At 42.7% G+C, this 19433-nt stretch overlaps 1 protein-coding gene across 2 annotated transcripts; it reads right to left on the bottom strand.

The window, feature by feature from the left end:
- Positions 1 to 2707: 2707 nt before the first annotated feature.
- On the bottom strand, positions 2708 to 8199 carry RPL7L1 (ribosomal protein L7 like 1). 2 transcript variants are annotated; one of them, XM_006019732.3, is made up of 7 exons: positions 8018 to 8199; positions 7678 to 7786; positions 5452 to 5615; positions 5120 to 5257; positions 4698 to 4807; positions 4285 to 4497; positions 2708 to 3901 (listed from the first exon to the last, which is right to left on the bottom strand). In XM_006019732.3, exons 1-6 carry the CDS (start codon positions 8029 to 8031, stop codon positions 4289 to 4291), a joined length of 744 nt encoding a protein of 247 aa, XP_006019794.1. In that variant the 5' UTR covers positions 8032 to 8199; the 3' UTR covers positions 2708 to 3901; positions 4285 to 4288. The 2 variants fall into 2 exon arrangements, with proteins under 2 accessions (XP_006019794.1, XP_006019793.1); XM_006019731.3 differs by having other exon boundaries at positions 4250 to 4497; positions 8018 to 8198.
- Between the last annotated feature and the right edge of the window lie 11234 nt (positions 8200 to 19433).

Below are 19433 nucleotides of genomic sequence, written 5' to 3'. Positions count from 1 at the left end.
TTTATAGTTATTTTAGAACATTCACTTAATTGTAAAACACCTGTTGGCCCGACTATGGCAGTAGCTCAGTCCAATTCCAACAAGATGCAATGAGAGTTGAATTGTCCCAATTTATTCATTCTTACATGAATTTTGGGGATGCATCACAAGGGAAAAGAAAACAAGGAAATCTGAGTAGACTGCATCTGGCATGACCTGAAGAATCGGTTAGAGCAAGAAAATGGGCAGGGAAGAAATAGGAGCTTGGACAAGGTACAAATGGGTGTTTCAGAAAATTACCGCCCTTCAAAGCTTAGAACAGAAGTTATAGTTCCCAAGCCTTTTTTGTCTATTTTTGTCAAGTATCTGTGGCAGTTTCTTTCTGATGCACAGAGAAGAAGACCACCAACTATTGTATTCAAGTGGTAGAGGCAATTTAGTGTGGACAAAAGGCTTGCTCTTACCAAGGCATCCCTTTTCTTTAGACAATAGGAGAGTCTCAAGATTATTATATCAGCATTTTGCCAAAGGGCAAACAAAATCTTGGTGATAAAAACCCTAATGAAATTAATTATGGCTGGTTTTAATATTAATATCATATATTAATAAAAACTAGCTGAAGTAGGCATTAACCATAATATATTGAGCTTACAGAACATACTGAAATGCTCTAAAGATCCCTCTTAGATTTAACTTTTACTGAGCAGGAAAAAAAAAATGTTTGTAAACATCTACAGACAAGGACAAAGTTGGAGATGAGAAAACGATATAGAAAAAATAGGCAAGTTGAAAAAATACTGTGGAATGGCCATAGCATGAAATAAGATATGTGATCTGTATCACTGATTCCCAAACCATGGCTCAGACCTTCCAACGATATCCATGGACATGGAAATTTTTTAAATTTAAAGTAAGGCTGCTGTTGCAATGGTCCAGATTGGCCAGAAGAGCAAAACTGCCTAATTAGCTTGTCTACACTAGGATGAGAGATACAGTAAGAACAGAAGATGCATCACACTGGGTCAGACTACAGGTCTATCTTGTTCAGTATCCTGCATTTCATAGTGGCAGAGTAGATACTAAGGGTAAGAGAGCATGCAAGGTCTATCCAGCCTAATTCATCTATTTTCCTTAAACCAATAATCAGAAAACATAGGACGTTCTAAGTTGGACATAGTACTCCTGCTTAATATCAAAAGCTGAACATATCCTGTATGAATCTGTCCAATTCTCTTTTGAATCCAGTAAAGCCATCAGCATTTATAACATCTCCTCTATGGAAGTTTCTCCATACCCCTGATCATCCTTGTTAGCACTAAAGTGCAATTCCGAGTTCTTTTAAAGTTTTTGACTACATACTGAGAAATGGTTGAACCAGGTGTTTTTGTTTTGTTGCGGTTTTTTTTGCATAAGCTTCAACCATGTCTGATAATACAAAATGCTAAATCAAATGGGATACTTTTAAGATACTTTTAAAATTTGTACTAAAAGAACCTTTGCATGCTGGCATCTAGGTGCTTCTGAAAGATAAACTATGAGACATTTTGCAAGTCTTCTCTTAGCTTGTCCTGTGTACCCAACAAGGTACAGGACCAAAATAGAATGAAGTCTGAATGTTAGTTTAGAGGCTTTTGTTAATTGCATAGCAATCAAAAGAAATCAGACTACAGTTTAGTGTTAGCCCTAGGATTCTCACTGTAATTAAAACCAGTTACTTACTGGAGGAAAAAGCACTACTCAAGATTAACATTTTTATCTTAGCTTTTCACAGTCCAGGTCCAAACCCTAACATTCATAGATTGTAAGGCCAGAAGGGACCTTGGAAGATCACTGAGTTCAGCCCCCTGCACCAAGCAGGAAAGAATAACTGGGAGTCAGGTGACCACAGCAAGGTAGTTACAAAAGCTTTTGTGCATTTGCTCAATTTTGAGTCTGAATTTTATGTTAGGTCTTACATTAGTCAAACCCTCAACTATTGTGATGCGAGAAGGAAAGAGACTAAGATCTTAAGCCCAGCACCCTGCTTGCATAACAAGCAAATGAAGAGAATGTTTCCTTCCCATTGTCTCAGATCTTGTATAGAAGAAGCAAATGGGGAAAAAAAAAAACAATTTAAATTTAAATTAAACTGATGTAATTTCTCTATGTAGATTATGCCTTACAATAGTTAAGGCTATAAACCTACTGATTAATACATCTCCGTTAGGTTTTCTGATGTCACTATTCAACAACGAAAAAGGTTTTGAGTGGTTAACGTGATGAGTGAAAACAAGCAAACAGTAACAAGCAACAAGAAAAGAGGGTTTCTTAACATGAGTGAAATGTCCTGGTATAAGGATTATGAGGGGAAGAGGGGGAACAGGGGGTAAATCAAAACACAAGTAACATTTGCATACTTGGTAGGAGTCTTAAGTACCAGAGTACAAATATGGTATAACTCCAATAGCCTTTGGACTTGTACCCTCTAATATATATTATATAGCATAGGGGGGAGGAATGGCTTGCTCAAGACCACAAAAGAGGCATACATGCATTTCTCCTTACTCCAGTATGAACTGGTCCATCTTTCCCCTAAGAGCTTGTAAGAACTTAAAATCTGAATTCAGACTTTTGAGCAACATCTGTCTGTCTAAAATGATCAGGATAAAGCCTACTTCTAACACACAAGGTACAGGGAGGGGCATTGAGGGGAGCACTCATTAACAAATTTGCCATTAAAAGGAAGAAATAGCATCTCAAATCTGGATTTACTAAAACCTAAACTCTGGTTTCAACTCATGGCAAAATTTATCCATGCAACAGTTAATGCTGAAGTTACATGAGAAAAAACATTTTTACAGAAATACAGCAGGACTCTTCACCTCCTTCTATTAATACTATGTGAGATTAGCAAGCCAGTCTCAGCCCTTCCTTTGCTACGTTAACTAAAGAATTCAATGTCTACAATAGTCAGCAAAGATAATCCTCTCCAACTAATGTAACCCCACTTTACTTTTACACAGTAGTCAGTGAACCGTTCTATTTCCTGTGCCATTACTATCTAGGTTAAGGCACATCAAACTCCCTGGTTTAACATGAGCAGCCGCTCAGTTTCACTGCAGAAATCTGCCCTTCTAAATTAATAATTTGCTGTGTATAGACATTCCTCCAATACTCTAGTTTGATTTAAAAATATATTTATTTGAAATCTGAATGAGACGGTCCATATGTTCTCTTTATATTAGTACTTAACTGGTAGTCAACTTAAGTTTTCCTTTCAGGGAAATAGAGTCCTTTGAAGTCCTAATTTGGCAGAATCTGAAAGCCATCCCATAGTCCATTAGCAGAGATTCTACTTCAGTATGATCTGGGTATTTCAAAAATTCAAGAACTGTCTATGAAGATTGTTTTATCCTGGGGCTTGCACTGCAACAATCTGAGAAACATTATGCTTCTCAGCCTTCACTACTTACCAGGACAGATACAAGTCTTAGCAAGCAACTGGGATACCAAGGAGCGAAGCGTACTTCAGCAAGTACAGCATCACTAGAGAAACTGATTCTGTTTGGGAGGGTTGTATCACAAGATACTCAGATGCAAGCCATCAATCAGTTATATGTAACAAGAATATAAACTCATACAAAGTCATTCCAAAGAGAATGGATCCCGCAGAAAGCAGCTGATATAAAACGAACAGTAAAAATGTATTTGTTTTAGTAATGATTTGAAGAAAGCACTGCTTCCAGCAACGGCAAGTCACTCCTTTTTTTTGCATTTGATGGCAAATTTCACTTTTTCCTGGTAGAAGGCTCACTATGGAGTTCATCTCCATCCTCTGTGCATTTTCCAGAAAAGAGATGTAATATTATGTAAAGTAGTTCCAGGAGCGAGAAGAGGTGCATATGGGGAAGAAAAGAGCCATCAAAACACCTTCGGATCAATCCTAGAAAGCAGAAAAGGAGAGCTTTTTTAGCTGACTGGTAAGACAACCTCCAAACATAAGTTCAGTTCAACTACTGATTGCTAAAGGAAAATACTGTAGAGGGCCTAAGAATATCAATTTATCACATCTTATTTACACAATGCTTAGGAGATCCCCAAATGCTTTGCTCACAATACAAGTATTTGCACACTTGACAGGCTGCTAGCATTTCCAGAAGCCTTTCAGTTCCTCCTGCTTTGATGGTCATTTCTGCATGGCTATGAGCTAAATGCAAAGAAATCCCCACCCACTGATAAGGCCCCACAAGGATATTTTAAAGAAATCAGATAGAGTAAAATAATGTTCCACCTGGGTTTTGTAAGAGGGAAGTGGCAACTCCTCACCCAATTAGTTCAGGTGACGTATAAGTTCGTTAATTCCTTCGCCTTGGCAACCTGTCGAGCCTATCTCCTTTAGGAAACCCACTCTGTTACGTGCGGCATGGCGAGCCACCGAAAGATAAAATGGCCACAGAAAGTTATTAACTTCTTGAAAATGCTGACCAGCTGAGTAGATTTCATGAATGAGATCTTCCAGGCAAATAAGGCCAAACTTTCCTGCAGAACAAATATGTACCCATTAAAAAGGAGAAAAATGTAAAATCTTTCTGTGCCTCATGTGACCACCCCCATATTCCCAAACACAGAAATCTTTTGCTACCTTCTAGTTCCTGCCCCCCCTCCGCTGTCACGTTGCAAACCCACAGACTTTACAACCCTCTCTTTGCTGTGTTCACTGCCTCTGTCTTCTTCCTCACCTAAGTGCTCCTCTATTACAGTATTGTCTGCCAGAGGAACTTTCTTCTTGTTGATCTTTGCTTGACCTCGTTTCAGGATGAGTTCTCGTATAGATTTCAGATTAGGATACCTGTGCAAAGACATCTGTGGTTTAACACTGCAGCAAAGAGCAAAGTGGATCTTCCCTACCGCACTACTATTCCAGAGGTTGAGAGGAACTGTGCAGTCCAGCAGGCAGAAAAGGAACTACAACATGCACTATAATTATCTAGATACCAAAGTTGAGGATTACACCAGAAGAGCCATAGTACTATATCATAGCATCATGCTATAGTATGATTTTACTATATCGCTATACCAATAAGAAAATTATATTAGAAAGCCACTAATTAATATTTACAGAAGTTTATCACTCCATTATGAAAGTCAAAGGAGCACTTACCCCCATGCCACATACGGCTCTACAATCCGCAGCATCTTCAGCGAGGATGGGGACAGCTTAACAAACGTGCCGCTGAAAATCTTCCTCAACTGTAGCATTTCTATGACTCTTCGTACTCTCAAACTCACTCCTTTAATCCTGAATTAGAAAAACCATAATCAGTGACAGTACTTTTCCCACACAGGAACAGATAGATATTGTTTCCTACAGTCACCCCTCTAAATTACCTCCAGCCTCAGTTTTTCTCCACAGTGCAAATGGAAAAATCAAGAGATTTAGATGACAAGTAGAGATAATCAGCACAAGAAATAGCATAAACAGATATTCCTTACTCTGCAATCCGTACAACAAAGGCCAGCTTGTGTCCTGGGGGCAGAACCATTTGCCCAGGCCTCTGTTGCATGCGCCTGAGACGGACATCATCTCGGTGTTTGCGCCGTGAATCTCTAACAAATGTCTCAAGACGTTTGAATTGGATGCGTTTCCCCTTCTGATTCTAAGGGCAGAAAGAAAAAGTTCACACTTCACAAACCCTGCTTGCATGGTCCATAGCATTGGGGAAAAGACATCTGCAGTTAAAAGTCAAGAAACTCTGTAACCTATGCTCTCTCTCCTCACTGCCTTTTAGCAAAGAAAAGACAGAAAAAATTTAGAGCCAAGGCCAAACTGGAAACAGACAACATTATTTTAATTCATTAAACCTATACCAACAAAAATTTCTGACAAGGGCGAGTGTTTTGTGCTGGAAGTGCTAAAAGCAGCAGCATTTTTTGGCATAGATTATTTTGCCAAAATCTCCCTCAGAAGCCTTTTGCTTCAAGTCTACCACAAAGATTCAGCTCAAGACACTTACAGAAAACTTCAGTCTGAACAGGTTAAATCTGGTAAAGTTTTGGGGAACTGAGAACAGAGTCTTATGAAGGTTTCCTGGTACACTACTACCAGCTCACACCAAGTGAGAAATCCCACACCTACAGAATCCTGTGAGTTATGGGCTGGGCTGAGTGTCTGTGTGGGCCCGGGCTCTTTTTTTCTATGATCAGAAAGCAAGAGAATAGACCTTATGAAGAGAGGCTGAGAGCCATGGGACTCTTCGGCCTGGAAAAGCGCAGGCTCAGGGGGGACCTGGTGGCTGTTTATAAGTACATAAGGGGTAAGCATCAGGATCTGGGGAAATACCTGTTCACCAGAGCAACCTGAAGGATAACAAGGACCAAAGGTCATAAACTCCTCCAAGACCGTTTTAGGCTGGACACAAGGAAAAACTTCTTTACTGTCCAAGCCCCCCCAAGGCCTGGAACAGGCTCCCTCTAGAGGTAGACCACCTACTCTGGACCCATTCAAGAAACATTTGGATGCTTATCTTGCTGGGATCCGTTGAGCTTAGCTGACTTCCTGCCCCTGGGGCAGGGGGCTGGACTTGATGATCTTCAAGGTCCCTTCCAGCCCTGTCTATGAAATCTTGAAACTCCTAACATTTCAATTCCCTCAGATGTTTGTTACATGTACTCAAAACCCAAGATGTGACTTATTTTTTTCAAATCCCAATGCCTAACCTAAGGGTGTTAAAGGTTCCTGGAAGGAGGAAAGATTGTGCGGCTCCACACTTCCACGCTGATTGGAAGTTGATTTCGCAGACAAATCTCAGATTTGGCAGTTTCTGTGAAATCACGAATGGAGTAGACCCCTAATCATTAAGCACTAGAACAGACTGGCTAAGGGAGTTTTTATAGACTCTCCATCATTAATGAGCACGTCAGACAAATAGGTGATCCTGCCTTGGGACATCAAGATGGATTATATGCCCATGCTAGGTCCATCCCAGCCTCATCTTCTGGGATTCCCATGCAAGCTTTTAAAAAGTTCTCATGGCAGGTACCTACTGCAGCAACAAAGCTCTTAAAGTACGTAAGAACAGATAGCCAGCCCTACTCGTGTTGACAGGCTGCAGCACTGTAGCTCCCCTAGTGCACACCACACATAAGCTATGCAGAAAAGAAGCATCAATCGCCCCATCAAGCCTGCAAGCAGCCTTCCCCATACAACCTGTCAACTATCTGCTTCTCTGGACACCCGGGCAGCACAATACAGTGCCATGTGTCAATACCTAAACTAGCTCTAACCCTGCTACTTGCCCAGCTATTGGAAGCAGCCTAGCCAAGCTTGTGCAGAGTCCAATACCCCCTGCTCCTCCCACACACATTACTGTATCACAGAAGACTACAAGCCCCTTTCACACTGCAACATCCTTCAACAAGTCTCCACATCACCTGCCCAACAACCGGGGCACCGAGCAACTGGTTGCATGCCAAGTGCTTCTGAGTACACCCCACCTTGGGAGCTTTCCCTCTGGCCAAGGACTGGGGACAGAGCAGCTGTCAGAGCCCGCTCGCCCCAGGAACAACACCAGGGCTCCCATGGCACGCCCCTACCTTCGAATCATAGAAAAAATGGGTTACAAGGGACCTCAGGAAGTCATCTAGTCCAGCCCCCTGCTCAAAGCAGAACCATCCCAGCTAGATCATCCCAGACAAGGCTTCATGTGGCTGGATCTTAACCTTCCTCTTGTCCAGCAGCGCCTGCTTGGCCTGCGTGGCCTTGATAGCCTGATACGCCTTCCTCTTCTTCAGCAAGTTCTCCGGCACCCGCGGGATCTTCGGCTTGGGTCTAAGGCCAAGGCAAAGAGAGAGCAACCGGTCAGGCCACAGCTACCAGGCAGCTGCAGGCCCCCGAGCCCCGCAGCACCCGCCCCATTCAGCCCAGCCCACGGCGGGGTCCTTCCGGCCCCACGGGCAGCCGCAGCAGCTCCACAACCCTCCCGGCGCCCGGCCGCGCCCCGCACACCCTGCCTGCCCCGCGGATGGACGCGGATCCTCCTCTCCCCGCAACCCCGCTTACTCTGCCTCCGCCATGCTGGCTGACTGCCTACAACCGGGCTCCCACTACTGCGCATGCGGGCTCCTTGACCACCGAGTCGCTAGCAACAGAGCGACTGCCGTGCTCATTGCGCATGCGTGCGTGGGCAGCGGGTCGGCTTTCTAGCCGCCGTCTCTATGGTTTTGCTCGGCGGGCTGGGAGCAGTTCCGCCCGGTGGTTTGCGGGTTTGTTTGTTTTTTTTGAATGCTCAAGCTTTATTAGAAGCAAGCCGTTGCGGACGGGCTCTGGTTGTAGCACATGTCCCAGCCAGAGCTTGGGCCAGCAAAAGTGGGGGAGCGCGAGCGGCGGCGACTCGGTGTTGTTGCTTGATGGCAACATCAGCTCAATTGGCCTGAGGTTATTGTTTTCACGGAGTCTCTTTTTGCATGTGCTGGGTTTTGAATGACTGGATTCTGGGGGTCTTTTGCATCTTTTTCTGCAGCCCCTGGTGGATTAGACGCCATCCCTTTTGTCCCAGTGGTCCGAGGGAGGAGGAGCTGTCCCCTTGGGAAGCTTCCACCTTGGAGCTAGTTAAGTCCTTCAGGTGTCTGTTGCCTCCCTGGATGAAGGGAAGGCGCGCATCTGGCTTGATCACGTCTTGGCCTCTTGTGGGCTAAGATCAGGGTTTGAAATTCAGGGGGGCTAAGCCTCCCCCCACAAGCGACAAGAGCACCCAACCCGCCTGAGCCTTTCTAAGCAGCTTAGGTGGTGGTGACTCCTGGCTTCCTGGTGTTACCACCTCAGACCCCCCACAAGCAGAGCTGTCCCTTGGGGCGTGCAGGGCCTGGGGCACGTCAGCCTATGTGGGGTCAGCAGGGGGGGAGTGGCAAGTGGCCAGAGCCAGCAGCACTTGGTGGCAGTGCTTGGCAGTGTGTGATGGCCACAGTGGAGCCTATAACGCACTGACCACAGGGCCCTCCCAAAGCACTGGGCCCAAGGCAGTTGCCCCAATTCACACCCACCCCCATGGGACAACCTTGCCCCCAAGAATCGGAGTATAATTTGAACCCTACCTAAAATCCTCCCCTCTTTTCCTCCTGCTCAAGAGAAGTTTCACAGGTGGTCACATGGAGGAATTTGGAATTTATTTTATATTTGATGACAAGCTCTCACCAGTTTGCAGGCAAAGAAAAGCACATTTTAGAGCGGCAGAAACTTAAGGTGCCCAAGCAAAGGGCTGCTAATTAATCCCATAATACAGGTAGAATCTGCACTTTCCAAAGCCTGAATTCTCTTGTCAGTTGAAATATATTGCAACTTTATAAGCAACTACTGTTTTAAAAACTTACAAATCACTTTACAAAAGCTGTGTGTAACAAGATTTTTTCCTTTTTTTTCCACTAAAAAGTTTCAAGTACAGTCAAGTCTTGCGGAGTTCATAACTGAATTGTAGAATGTCCAAACTACAGCAGCACCTGGTTTCCTGATCGCCTGCGATGGACATGGGAAACAAAAAGTATACAATTGAAAATGACACAAATCCAGAAGAGACATTTAAGGTATCCACATTTTAGCAAGACGCTCCAAATTTACACTGAAACAGGCCTCCAGTGAACCAGCAGAACCAGACCTCCAGTGAACCAATCCTGCAGTGACTGGTTAAGATGATCAATGGAGAGCTTAGTATCACCCTGACTCATGATTTAGGAATTAAAAAAAACTGACAGTCACCAAGCACAAGCATTCATAATTTGTGAGTTGGACCTTCCTTCTTCATCTGTGAACATTAAATTGTTAACTGTGTTTCTGATTCCTGAGACAGATCATATTTGGATCCTTTTTCCAAGTTTTCTACACAGCCACAACATCCAATAATTTTCAAACTAGTTTTAAGTAAATATAGCATTACAGGTACAGTACAAAACCTGCCCTTGGCTCCTGTTGCCAGCGTTAGTGCTATTGCAAGTACACTGTCCAAAGGAGGGGCTGCAACTTCATATATACCCAAAGTACTACTCTGTTTCTGTGGGAAATGGGCCATTCAGAATCCAAGAGAAACAACTGCATTTCCAAATGGTTCTTGCTAGTTTATAAACAGCTATTACATTATCATTTTCAGACAGCTGTATACTTGATACAACAAGGATTAACAACAGTGTATAGTGTTAATTTTTTGCTGTGAATTAATCACTTAGTTATTCAGTATAATCCTGGCTGTAACCTTTGCATTGGCTGTTTTGGGAGAACAGAATGAAGATTTTTTTGCACCTTCTTTCTTTCTAACAAGTATAGATGTGTTATATGAACATTAATTTCTATTCCAGAATTTTAATCAAGCTAAACATCTCACTCTGATAGGTGTAAATTAAAGCCTATTCTATTTCTATTCTTAAACTTTTGCAGTTCCTCTCTATGTTAACTCCATTTGTAGCTCCTTTAACCTTATTCTGCAAATTTAAAGATTCCATTCATAGGACACTTAATTTTTTTTTTTAAGTATTAATTAATTGTCTTTACACCATAATTTCAGAGACCTTAAAGATGACATTTTACAGGCAGCGAAGAGGAAAACTTGTCTTCTTGCAGCATTTCTGAATATTTTTATTTAGTTACTGCTAATTGACATCCAGGAACTTTTAATTGCAACATGTGCCCCTTTAAAACATATTTGTTTTTAAAATCTAATTATAATTATTTTGGCAACAGACAAACAAATATTGAATTCTAACGGAAAACCCAATGCAACGTGAAACAATGTTTTCTGAGTGAGAAAAGGATTAGCTTCTGATTCAAGGCTCTATGCCTAGAAATGTTTTTAGGACTAATTGTTTGAGTAAGGGCTACCAGACTGGGCTTTAGATTAAGCCAAACAGCAATATTTGATTTCAGAGGGCTGTTCATGGAGTGATGCTACCCAGTGGAAGAGTTACAGAATCTGACTCTCAGCTGTCAGCAGTTATAAGAACAGAATGCTAGTGGTGACATTTCACAAGATGTCTTTTAAAAACTTTATTTTTTTAATAGGAACTTGTGTCAATTTGGGTTTTGCATTTATGGTCAATTTATTATTCCTGTCTTATACTTTTCTCCTTAATTTATGTGTGTACTGCACCATGAAAGAAAAATGCAAATAGACAACAAGAAAGTAGAGATGCTTCATAGGAACAGAAGGGGCATCCTGGAGCATTGATTTCCGTCCCCTGTGTTTACAGGCAGTCACTGACCCAAGGACCCTCCAAATCACTGCTTCAAACCCTCATACATGGACACAAGTACAGTTCCCTATAGTGTAAATAATCTGATGGGATAGAAGAATGGTTTGGGGTCCACAGAGGGGTCTAAGGCCATAGAAGTGATATTGTCTGAAATTAATAGAAAATACTTTTCCAAGTTCATTGTAGTGTGCCACTAAGATGTGTAAATCATTTTGAATCCTCCTCTTCCACTCTAATTTGCTTTATTACTTTCTGTAGGACTATCAGCATGTGAGATGCAATGATTTGTAAGTGCTTTATGATATCATTTGAAATATTTTGAAATCATCTGTACTTCGGCTGTATAGCACATTATGACTGGTGATCGGTAGATCTGAAGAGGCTTGATTTAGATTTCATACACTTTAGGGCTGGAAGGGACCTCGAAGTTCATCAAGTCCAGCCCCCTGCCCCAGGGGCAGGAAGTCAGCTAGGGTCAAAGAATCCCAGCAAGATAAGCATCCAAACATTTCTTGAATCAGTCCAGAGTAGGTGCCCGCACCATCTCTGGAAGGAGTCTATTCCAGGCGTGGGGGCTCGGACAGTAAAGAAGTTTTTCCTTATGTTCAGCCTAAAATGGTCTTGGAGGAGTTTATGACTGTTGGTCCTTATTTTTTCTTGGGGCGCTCTGGTGAACAGGTGTTCCTCCAGTTCCTGATGTACCCCCCTTATGTCCTTATAAGCAGCCACCAGGTCCCCCCTGAGCCTGCGCTTTTCCAGGCTGAAGAGTCCCATGGCCCTCAGCCTTTCCTGATAAGGCCTGTTCTCTTGCCCTCTGATCATGCGCATGGCTCTCCTCTGGACTCTCTCAAGCTTCTCCACATCCTTCTTGAATTGTGGAGACCAGAATTGGATGCAGTACTCCAGCTGCGGCCTCACCAAGGCTGAGTACAGCGGGAGGATGACATCCTGAGATTTACTTGAGAAGTATCTATGGATGCAAGCCAGAGTTTTGTTTGCTTTACCAGCTGTGACATCACATTGGTGGCTTATATTCATCTTGTGGTCAGTCATGACCCCCAAGTCTCTTTCAGTAGTGGTGCTAGCAAGCGTAGCACTGCCGAGCCTATATGCATGCTGCGGGGTTTTTTCCCCAAGATGGAGTACCTTACATTTATTGGTACTGAACGTCACCAGGTTTGTGTAACCCAGGCGGTGCTCCAAGAGGTACCCCCTCTCCAATTGAAGGAATCAAAGCAGGTGCACAAGTGCTGTAGGAGGTGTAGGGACTCTCCTCCCCCTATAGAGCAGAGCCAGACCACCAATGGGGACTTAACCATATACCTTTTAATGAGAGAACAATACTGGGAACATAACCAGTATAAACCAGGGTATATAGGGGACACTACAATGCCCTGAGGGGGCAGGATTCAACAAAGGTTAGACACTTACAATCATAGATATAGTCATTCAGTTGACAAAAGACAGGGTTAACAAAATATAAAACACAAACAGCAGAACAAACAATACTGGTTGGTGAAATATAAAAGGCACAAAATACAAAATGTCAAATAATATAGGGCCTAGGTACCTGGAGGGGGAGAAAGGGGGGAAACACAATGGCCCCTTTCCACTGCAAGAAGAGTTTCTCTCCCTATTAACTCACTCACCCCAAGTCACCCTATCTAGGACTTGAGCTTGGATTTCTCACATGGTAGGTAGAAACTCAACCACACAGCCACCAGTGCTGAGATTGCTCCAAGCTGCTAGGGGTCTTGACCTTCCCAGAGCCCTGGCCTCACGGCAAGCTTCCTGGCCTCTTATTGGAGGAGCTGGAAGCAGAGCTAGGAACCTCTCAGGTCTCTGCTCAGACCCTTGCTGGAGCAGGTGAGCCTCTCCTGCTGGCCACAGCCTCTCATAGGCGATCCTGGAGCCTAGTGGTGAGCCTCTCCTGCTGGCCACACGCCACACTGCTGAGGGTCCAACTGCTGCCTGCAGGTCCCACTCCTTCAGGCTCTTCTGGGGCAACTGCTCTGGCCCAGCTCTTGCCAGCTCTTTGAATCTCCTTCTTTGTGGTCCCTGCTGATCTCTCTTGAGTCAGCTGCGCTGCCCCTTTTATCCCCCTCCAGGTGACCCAAGTGCCAATCAGGGGACACAGAGGATAAGTCTCTGGGGCCTGATTGGTGAGGAAAGGGAATCCCAAGTCCTCCAATCATCTTTTGCCCTTTCAAAACCCCTGGGCTAAGTTACTGCCAGCTAGCCTGTCACATCTGTATCCACCCACTTACTAAGTTTATCCAAATCAGCCTGGATCACTAGGCTGTCCTCAGGTGGGAACACTATGCCCCAAAGTTTAGTGTTATCAGTGAACTTAGCCAGTGCGCTTCTGACACCAATGTCCACATCACTGATAAAGATGTTAAAGAGAACCGGTCCAAGGACAGAGCCTTGGGGGACGCCCCTGGTCACAGAGCACCATAATGATTCACTACCATCGACCACTACTCTCTGGGTCCGACCTCAGAGCCAATTTCCCAGCCATCGGACTGTGGTGTAGCCGAGGCCACAGTTGGCCAATTTTTCCATGAGGAAGTTGTAGGACACTAAATCAAAAGCTTTTTTAAAGTCCAGATATATGACGTCAATCTCTTCTCCCTTGTGCTGGTGATGTGTCACCTGGTCATAGAAGGAGATGAGATTGGTCAGGCAAGACAACCCGTGCTGGCTAGCTCTCAGGATGTTGCCTTCAACCAGCTTATCCAGAAGGGTTTCCTTGATAATTTTCTCCAGAATCTCACCGGGAATTGAGGTCAAGCTGATTGGCCTATAATTCCTAGGATCTACTTTCTGCCCTTTCTTGCAGATGGGTACCACATTGGCCTTCTTCCAGTCTTCAGGTACTTCACCTGAGTGCCAAGAGTTTTCAAATATTTTTGCCAATGGTTGGGCTGTGACACCTGCCAGCTCCTCAAGCTAGTCCTCAAGTTCCCTGCTGAGCCAAGGGGGTTGCTGTGCCCTTTTGCTACCCTTCCTCCGAGATGAGATGGCCATCCCTTGTGCTGTCAGGATCGCTCCCTTGAGGAGCAACCACTCCTCTTGGACTCCTCTTCCTGTCGAGTTGTGGTCCCTTAGGGCCTCGACAATGAGCCTCCTGAGCTTGTCAAAGTCAGCTTTCCTGAAGTCAAGGACTTCTGTATTGCTGACTGACTTGCCAGCTTTGTAAAGGTGATCAGCTCGTGGTCACTATCATGCAGTTTTCCATCGATTCTTTGGTCACTGACTAGGTCATTCCCTTTGGCCAGTACCAGGTCCAGCAACGCTTTAGCTCTTGTCAGCCCATAGACTTCTTGAGTCAGGTAGAACTCGCCCACACACGTGAGGAAGCTTTGTGACTGATCGGATTTGGCCAAGCACTCTTCCCATGAGATGTCTGGGTAGTTAAAGTCTCCCATGACAACCATGCACCGAGAGCATGCAGGCTCAGCCAGTTCCCTGGCGAAGTCCTGGTCCAGCTCTTGTTTCTGGTTAGGAGGTCTGTAGTAGACTCCTACTATGATGTCCCCTGTGCCACATTCCCCACATATTTTAACCCAGAGAGACTCCAGTTGTCCTTCCTGGGTGCCAATGTCAATTTGCAGGGATGTGCAGCTGTCCTTGACATAGAGAGCTTCACTCCCACCCTTTTTATCTGCACGATCTCACCTGTAGAGGGTATAGCTATCTATACCTGTGGCCCAGTCATAGGTGGAGTCCCACCAGGTCCCTGTTATCTCTATGATGTCATAGTCATTCTTGTTTAGCAGGAGGACCAGTTCCTCCTGTTTATTCCCCAAATTCCTGGCATTGTTGTACAGGCAGGCAAGTGTCCCATTGAGGGCCCCTGCCTTCCCTACAGATCATTCTGGGGCTAAGGTAGGGGTGGGTTCCCTTAAGTGCCTTAGCCTTCTGGATTTACAGAGGTTGCCCAGTGGACTTGCAGTGGCGGTAATCCCCCCAACCTCCGGCGGGCTTAGTTTAAAGCCCGGTCAAGCAGGTCAGCCAGTCTGGCTAAGAAGAGCCTCCTCCCCAGTGGAGTGAGGTGGAGGCCATCTCTCCCCAACAGCCCACTGCCTCTCTCACCAAAGAGCGGACTGTGATTGTGGAAGCTGAAGCCTTCACAATGACACCAGTGCCACAGTTTCTGGTTGACTACCTTGACCCGTCTCTCCCTCAGCCCATGACCCACTACCGAGAGAAGCGAGGAAAAGGTCATTATGCTTACTCAGCTTGACTCATCTGTTCAAACCTGTGTGACACCTCTTATCCCCAGTTAGATGCTAACTGCATTGTGGCATGCACCAAATGGCATCTGGTGAAGTCAACTTGAGTTAACAAAAGCTTGTGCTCTCTATATATAGCTTAGTTAGTTAGCTAGTTGATAAAGATGCAAATCTACCCTGATTTCTGTTGACTATGCCATAGCTAGACACCCCCATGTTGTTCACTTTGCCTTTAATAACTACTCATGAACAAGTGGCTTTCCATTGTTTTTGGACCGTAGAATAGCGCTCAGAAGCAAGATTGTTTGAGTTACTTTTTCAGATCAGGATTTATCCAGACAGTTATCCACTGCTGTTCTGTAATTTATTACTTCTATTCCTTTTTTCTCATATGTTGATTTTACAGGAGAAAAGGGAGTTGAACCTTCATATAATTAAATTAAGGACCATTAGCCTGACTCCCAGCTTCACAGAGGCGTTTCCTACTCTATCATGTCTAATGTGGAGGGACAAAAAATTAAGACTAGCACCAGTAATGGTATTAAGGTCATATAGTCCCTGTCTCTTTGGCAAGTGATGTCTGGGCAATTACCATGATCCCACTCTTTTACTGTTGTGGTTGATGCAGCTGAACATTGTAACTGGGTGTAATTGTCTCTCTTGTAATCTGTTTTGCTGGCATTGCAATAGCTACTGTGATTTAAGAGGGAGCCATACTCATATGACAGAAAACAGGTTTGCTGCACAGCTCCAGTAATTGCTTCTTGAGAAATGTCCATATTTCCGCTTATCCAGACTTCTCTTGTGCACTGTTTCAAATGATTTTTCCATTTAAAAGAAAAGAAGCAAATTATATCTATTCTGAATGTCCTTTCCATTTAGTTTTAATTTTGGGCCCGGTTTTTAACACTGGGGCTGTTTAAAGGCAGCTGTTTTTACTTTTATTATTTTAACTCCCTAAATTTTTATATCATTCAAATTAAACCAACCATCTAAAGTATAATGTAACTTCCTTATTGTATCCATTCCATAGTCCTAGGAACAGTATAGATTCTGTTCTTTACATTGTTCATCTGAAATCAAAGTGACAAAAACTAAATAGCTTTGGTCTGTTGTGCTTTGTTAGGATTTAAAGACTGTAGTGCATGGGCTATGCCTTTTCAAAGTGAAATGATGAAGCTTAAACAACTGTATGAATTTTATTCCTCTGCCATAAACAGTCTGTGTATGTTAAAATGCAGTTTTACCATTTGTATACTGTGTAGTTATGCAATATATAGCCAGAAGACACTGATATTTTAAAAACATGATGAAGTTACATTGCCAAAATAAGGGGAAAATCATTGGCTGCCTTCAGTCAGAAAATGAGGTAAACATAGAAAGAACACCATTTTTAGCTAATACTGGGAAGATACAGACTTTGTAGGCTTTGTCCCCTTAGCTTTATAGGCCAAAGTCATTTCTGATGCAGTTCTACCAATTGAAATCATGCTGTCCTAACCATAAACTTTACCAATTTATTCATAGCTATAAGCAAGATAAGTTGCAGTGTTGGGGTCGGTATCAACCCAGTAATAAGCAGCCCCAATTTGAATTGATTTTACACACTATGCACACCAGGGCTCAATTTGGTTTGCAATGTCTGCTTCAAGACTGACTCCTTAAAGCATCTGATGAAGTAGATTGGTGCCTACTTCAGTACTGAGAGAGAATGTATTCCTTTAAGACAGGCAAAGTGTGAAAATAATTCTGTCTAGATAATATTTGACTTTCAAAACTTTAGAAATATATTTTTATTTCATAAATGTGTATTTTTTAGTGTGAATGATGTAGAAATACATTTGTTCCAGTATTGGGGTCTGCAGTTTATACAAAATGTCAGAAATTGAAGATCTGATCCCTTTTGAGGGCAACAAAGAGTTCAGCTTCTTCTACACTCCACCTTTCTGGACTGAACCTTTACTTAACAGAATGAGATTGATCCTCACATGATATAAATGGCATATTTGCTGATTAATGCAGTTAGGCGTCTGTCCCAAGGTTTTTCTGCATTTTGTCATAGTTCTTTCTCAAGAGAGTTGACCATGTGATGATTTGACTTACCATTCAGTGTATTTTGAGACTGCCTATTTTTTTTAAAAGTGTGTTTTAAACCGTCACGTGCTACAATCTTGCCATAACATACATTTTTCACTTTGCTATAGCAATTTCCATGTACAGCCACTTTCATCAACAAAAACTGAGCTGAAAATCCTGGTTCTGTCAAATTCAATGAGAGTTTTACCTATGAGTTGAGTACAGTTTAGATTTGAGTTTAGATTTTGTCAATAAATGAATACATTTGCACAAATTTAAACAAACAGTTTAAATTTTAAATTTAAACTAACAGTTTTAAAAAACTGTTAAAAGATAGCTAGCTAAATAAATGTCTTGTGGTCCACTTCCAGCCAATATAGCCAGTTGACAGAAATTTTCAAATCGTTCCAGAAGGTTGTACCAGTATATTCCTATCTTACATTATACAAGAGATAGGGTCAGTTATATAGCACATTATGAAAACATGATTCAAGATTAAGGAGTTGTTACACTGATGGAAGGCATTATTCATCAGAATATGAAATACACTTTAGTCCCAGGCCAAGATTTTGCTTCAAAGAATAGAATTACAGGCTTTCTGGCAGTAGTACAAATATACACAGCTGAATAAAAGATCTTGGGTCATACAGGGGACTCCAGTATCAATAAGCACAATCGCAGGCTTCATTCCTTTGGACAAACCGTTTTATAATACAGGATAACTATATGCATTTCCCTTTTTCAGCTGAAGTGCTGATGAAGCAGAAAAAGCACACCTAGTTAAGCTTTATAATTTATTGTTTGTATTTTATCCAGCAGGCTATTTTTATTAATTTTATATTGTTTTTGTTTTAAACATTCCACCCACCTCAAATCATTTTAAATTCATAATTGCCTGCACAATTATTCTGCCCAGTTTAATTGAAAAAGGTACTAACTCCATTTGCTGCTTAAGAATTGATTGAATCATTTGTTATGGAGACTAGGAATTCCAAAACATTCTCAGTTGCTTAGGGCAAAATACCATGATTATATCTTGTATTTCACCTTTTTTTTTCTCCTCATGAAACCCCAGATGTTAGTTCAACCTTTTCATCTGATTTCAACTTAAAATATCTTCAGTGATGGAGTTGGCACATCTTGGAAAAGCCCTTGTTGGTTGTTGAAGAATCAAGTTGGTTTGCACAGGCACGGGACTATTTTATATGAAACATGACTATGTGTGCGCACTTTGTACTGTGACATATATCACAAAACAATTTACAGCAAATATCAGAGCGTGCAAAGCACTGTGACATGTCAGAATCCAGCCGAAAATACCACAAAATAGATGTGGAAGGGCGAGGAGTGTAAGGGGACCCATATAGGTCTGTTTTTCTTCAGTCCCTTCTTAAACAGAAACCATACTAAAAATTAAGGCCAGCATTTTAAACTTGTTTAACTGGATTCTTTTTGGGGCAACTAATTAAATGGCTTAGATTTTTTTCCCCCCAGAAGTGCTGAGCTCCCTATTTTTATTGTTCTTATCTGAAGGGAAGAACTCAGCAACTTCCAAGTGTTGGGTCCAGTATCCCAGCAAGCATATAGCCCTAGTCTATCACCACCGACAGATCTTTTTTTGCTTCCCTCCCCCGCCAAATTGTCACACATTCATTTCTCTCCTGCATTTTAGAATAAAAAACTATTTAGAGCTTTTCTTCCCTTTCCAGAGTACACACTAGAGTTAAAGCTGGTTGACCTGCTCACCCTGCAATGTTATATAAGCATGAGATTATACATTCCACACTGCTTTCATAAACAACGGCTTTCTGTGTCTTTCACTTGAATGTATCAGAATGACTGTATTTTTTCCAGGGCCTCCATTTTGAAAATAAATGGGATGCTTAGTAGAATAAGAAAAAATGCATTAGGTAAATCAGGTTTTTTATT

The sequence above is a fragment of the Alligator sinensis genome, unplaced genomic scaffold (genome assembly GCF_000455745.1).
Source record: "Alligator sinensis unplaced genomic scaffold, ASM45574v1 scaffold544_1, whole genome shotgun sequence".
NCBI lineage: Eukaryota > Metazoa > Chordata > Crocodylia > Alligatoridae > Alligator > Alligator sinensis.
Note: the sequence above shows the minus strand (reverse complement) of the source record. Positions and strands in the feature narration are given on the sequence as shown.

Bases quoted from the DNA above. Each gene is read 5' to 3' on its own strand.
- RPL7L1 (XM_006019732.3), bottom strand. The intron at 5,258-5,451 runs GTAAGGAATATC...TTTCTAATTCAG, and splicing joins TTTGTTGTACGGATTGCAGA to GATTAAAGGAGTGAGTTTGA. The intron at 4,498-4,697 runs GTGAGGAAGAAG...TTTGTTCTGCAG, and splicing joins TGTAATAGAGGAGCACTTAG to GAAAGTTTGGCCTTATTTGC.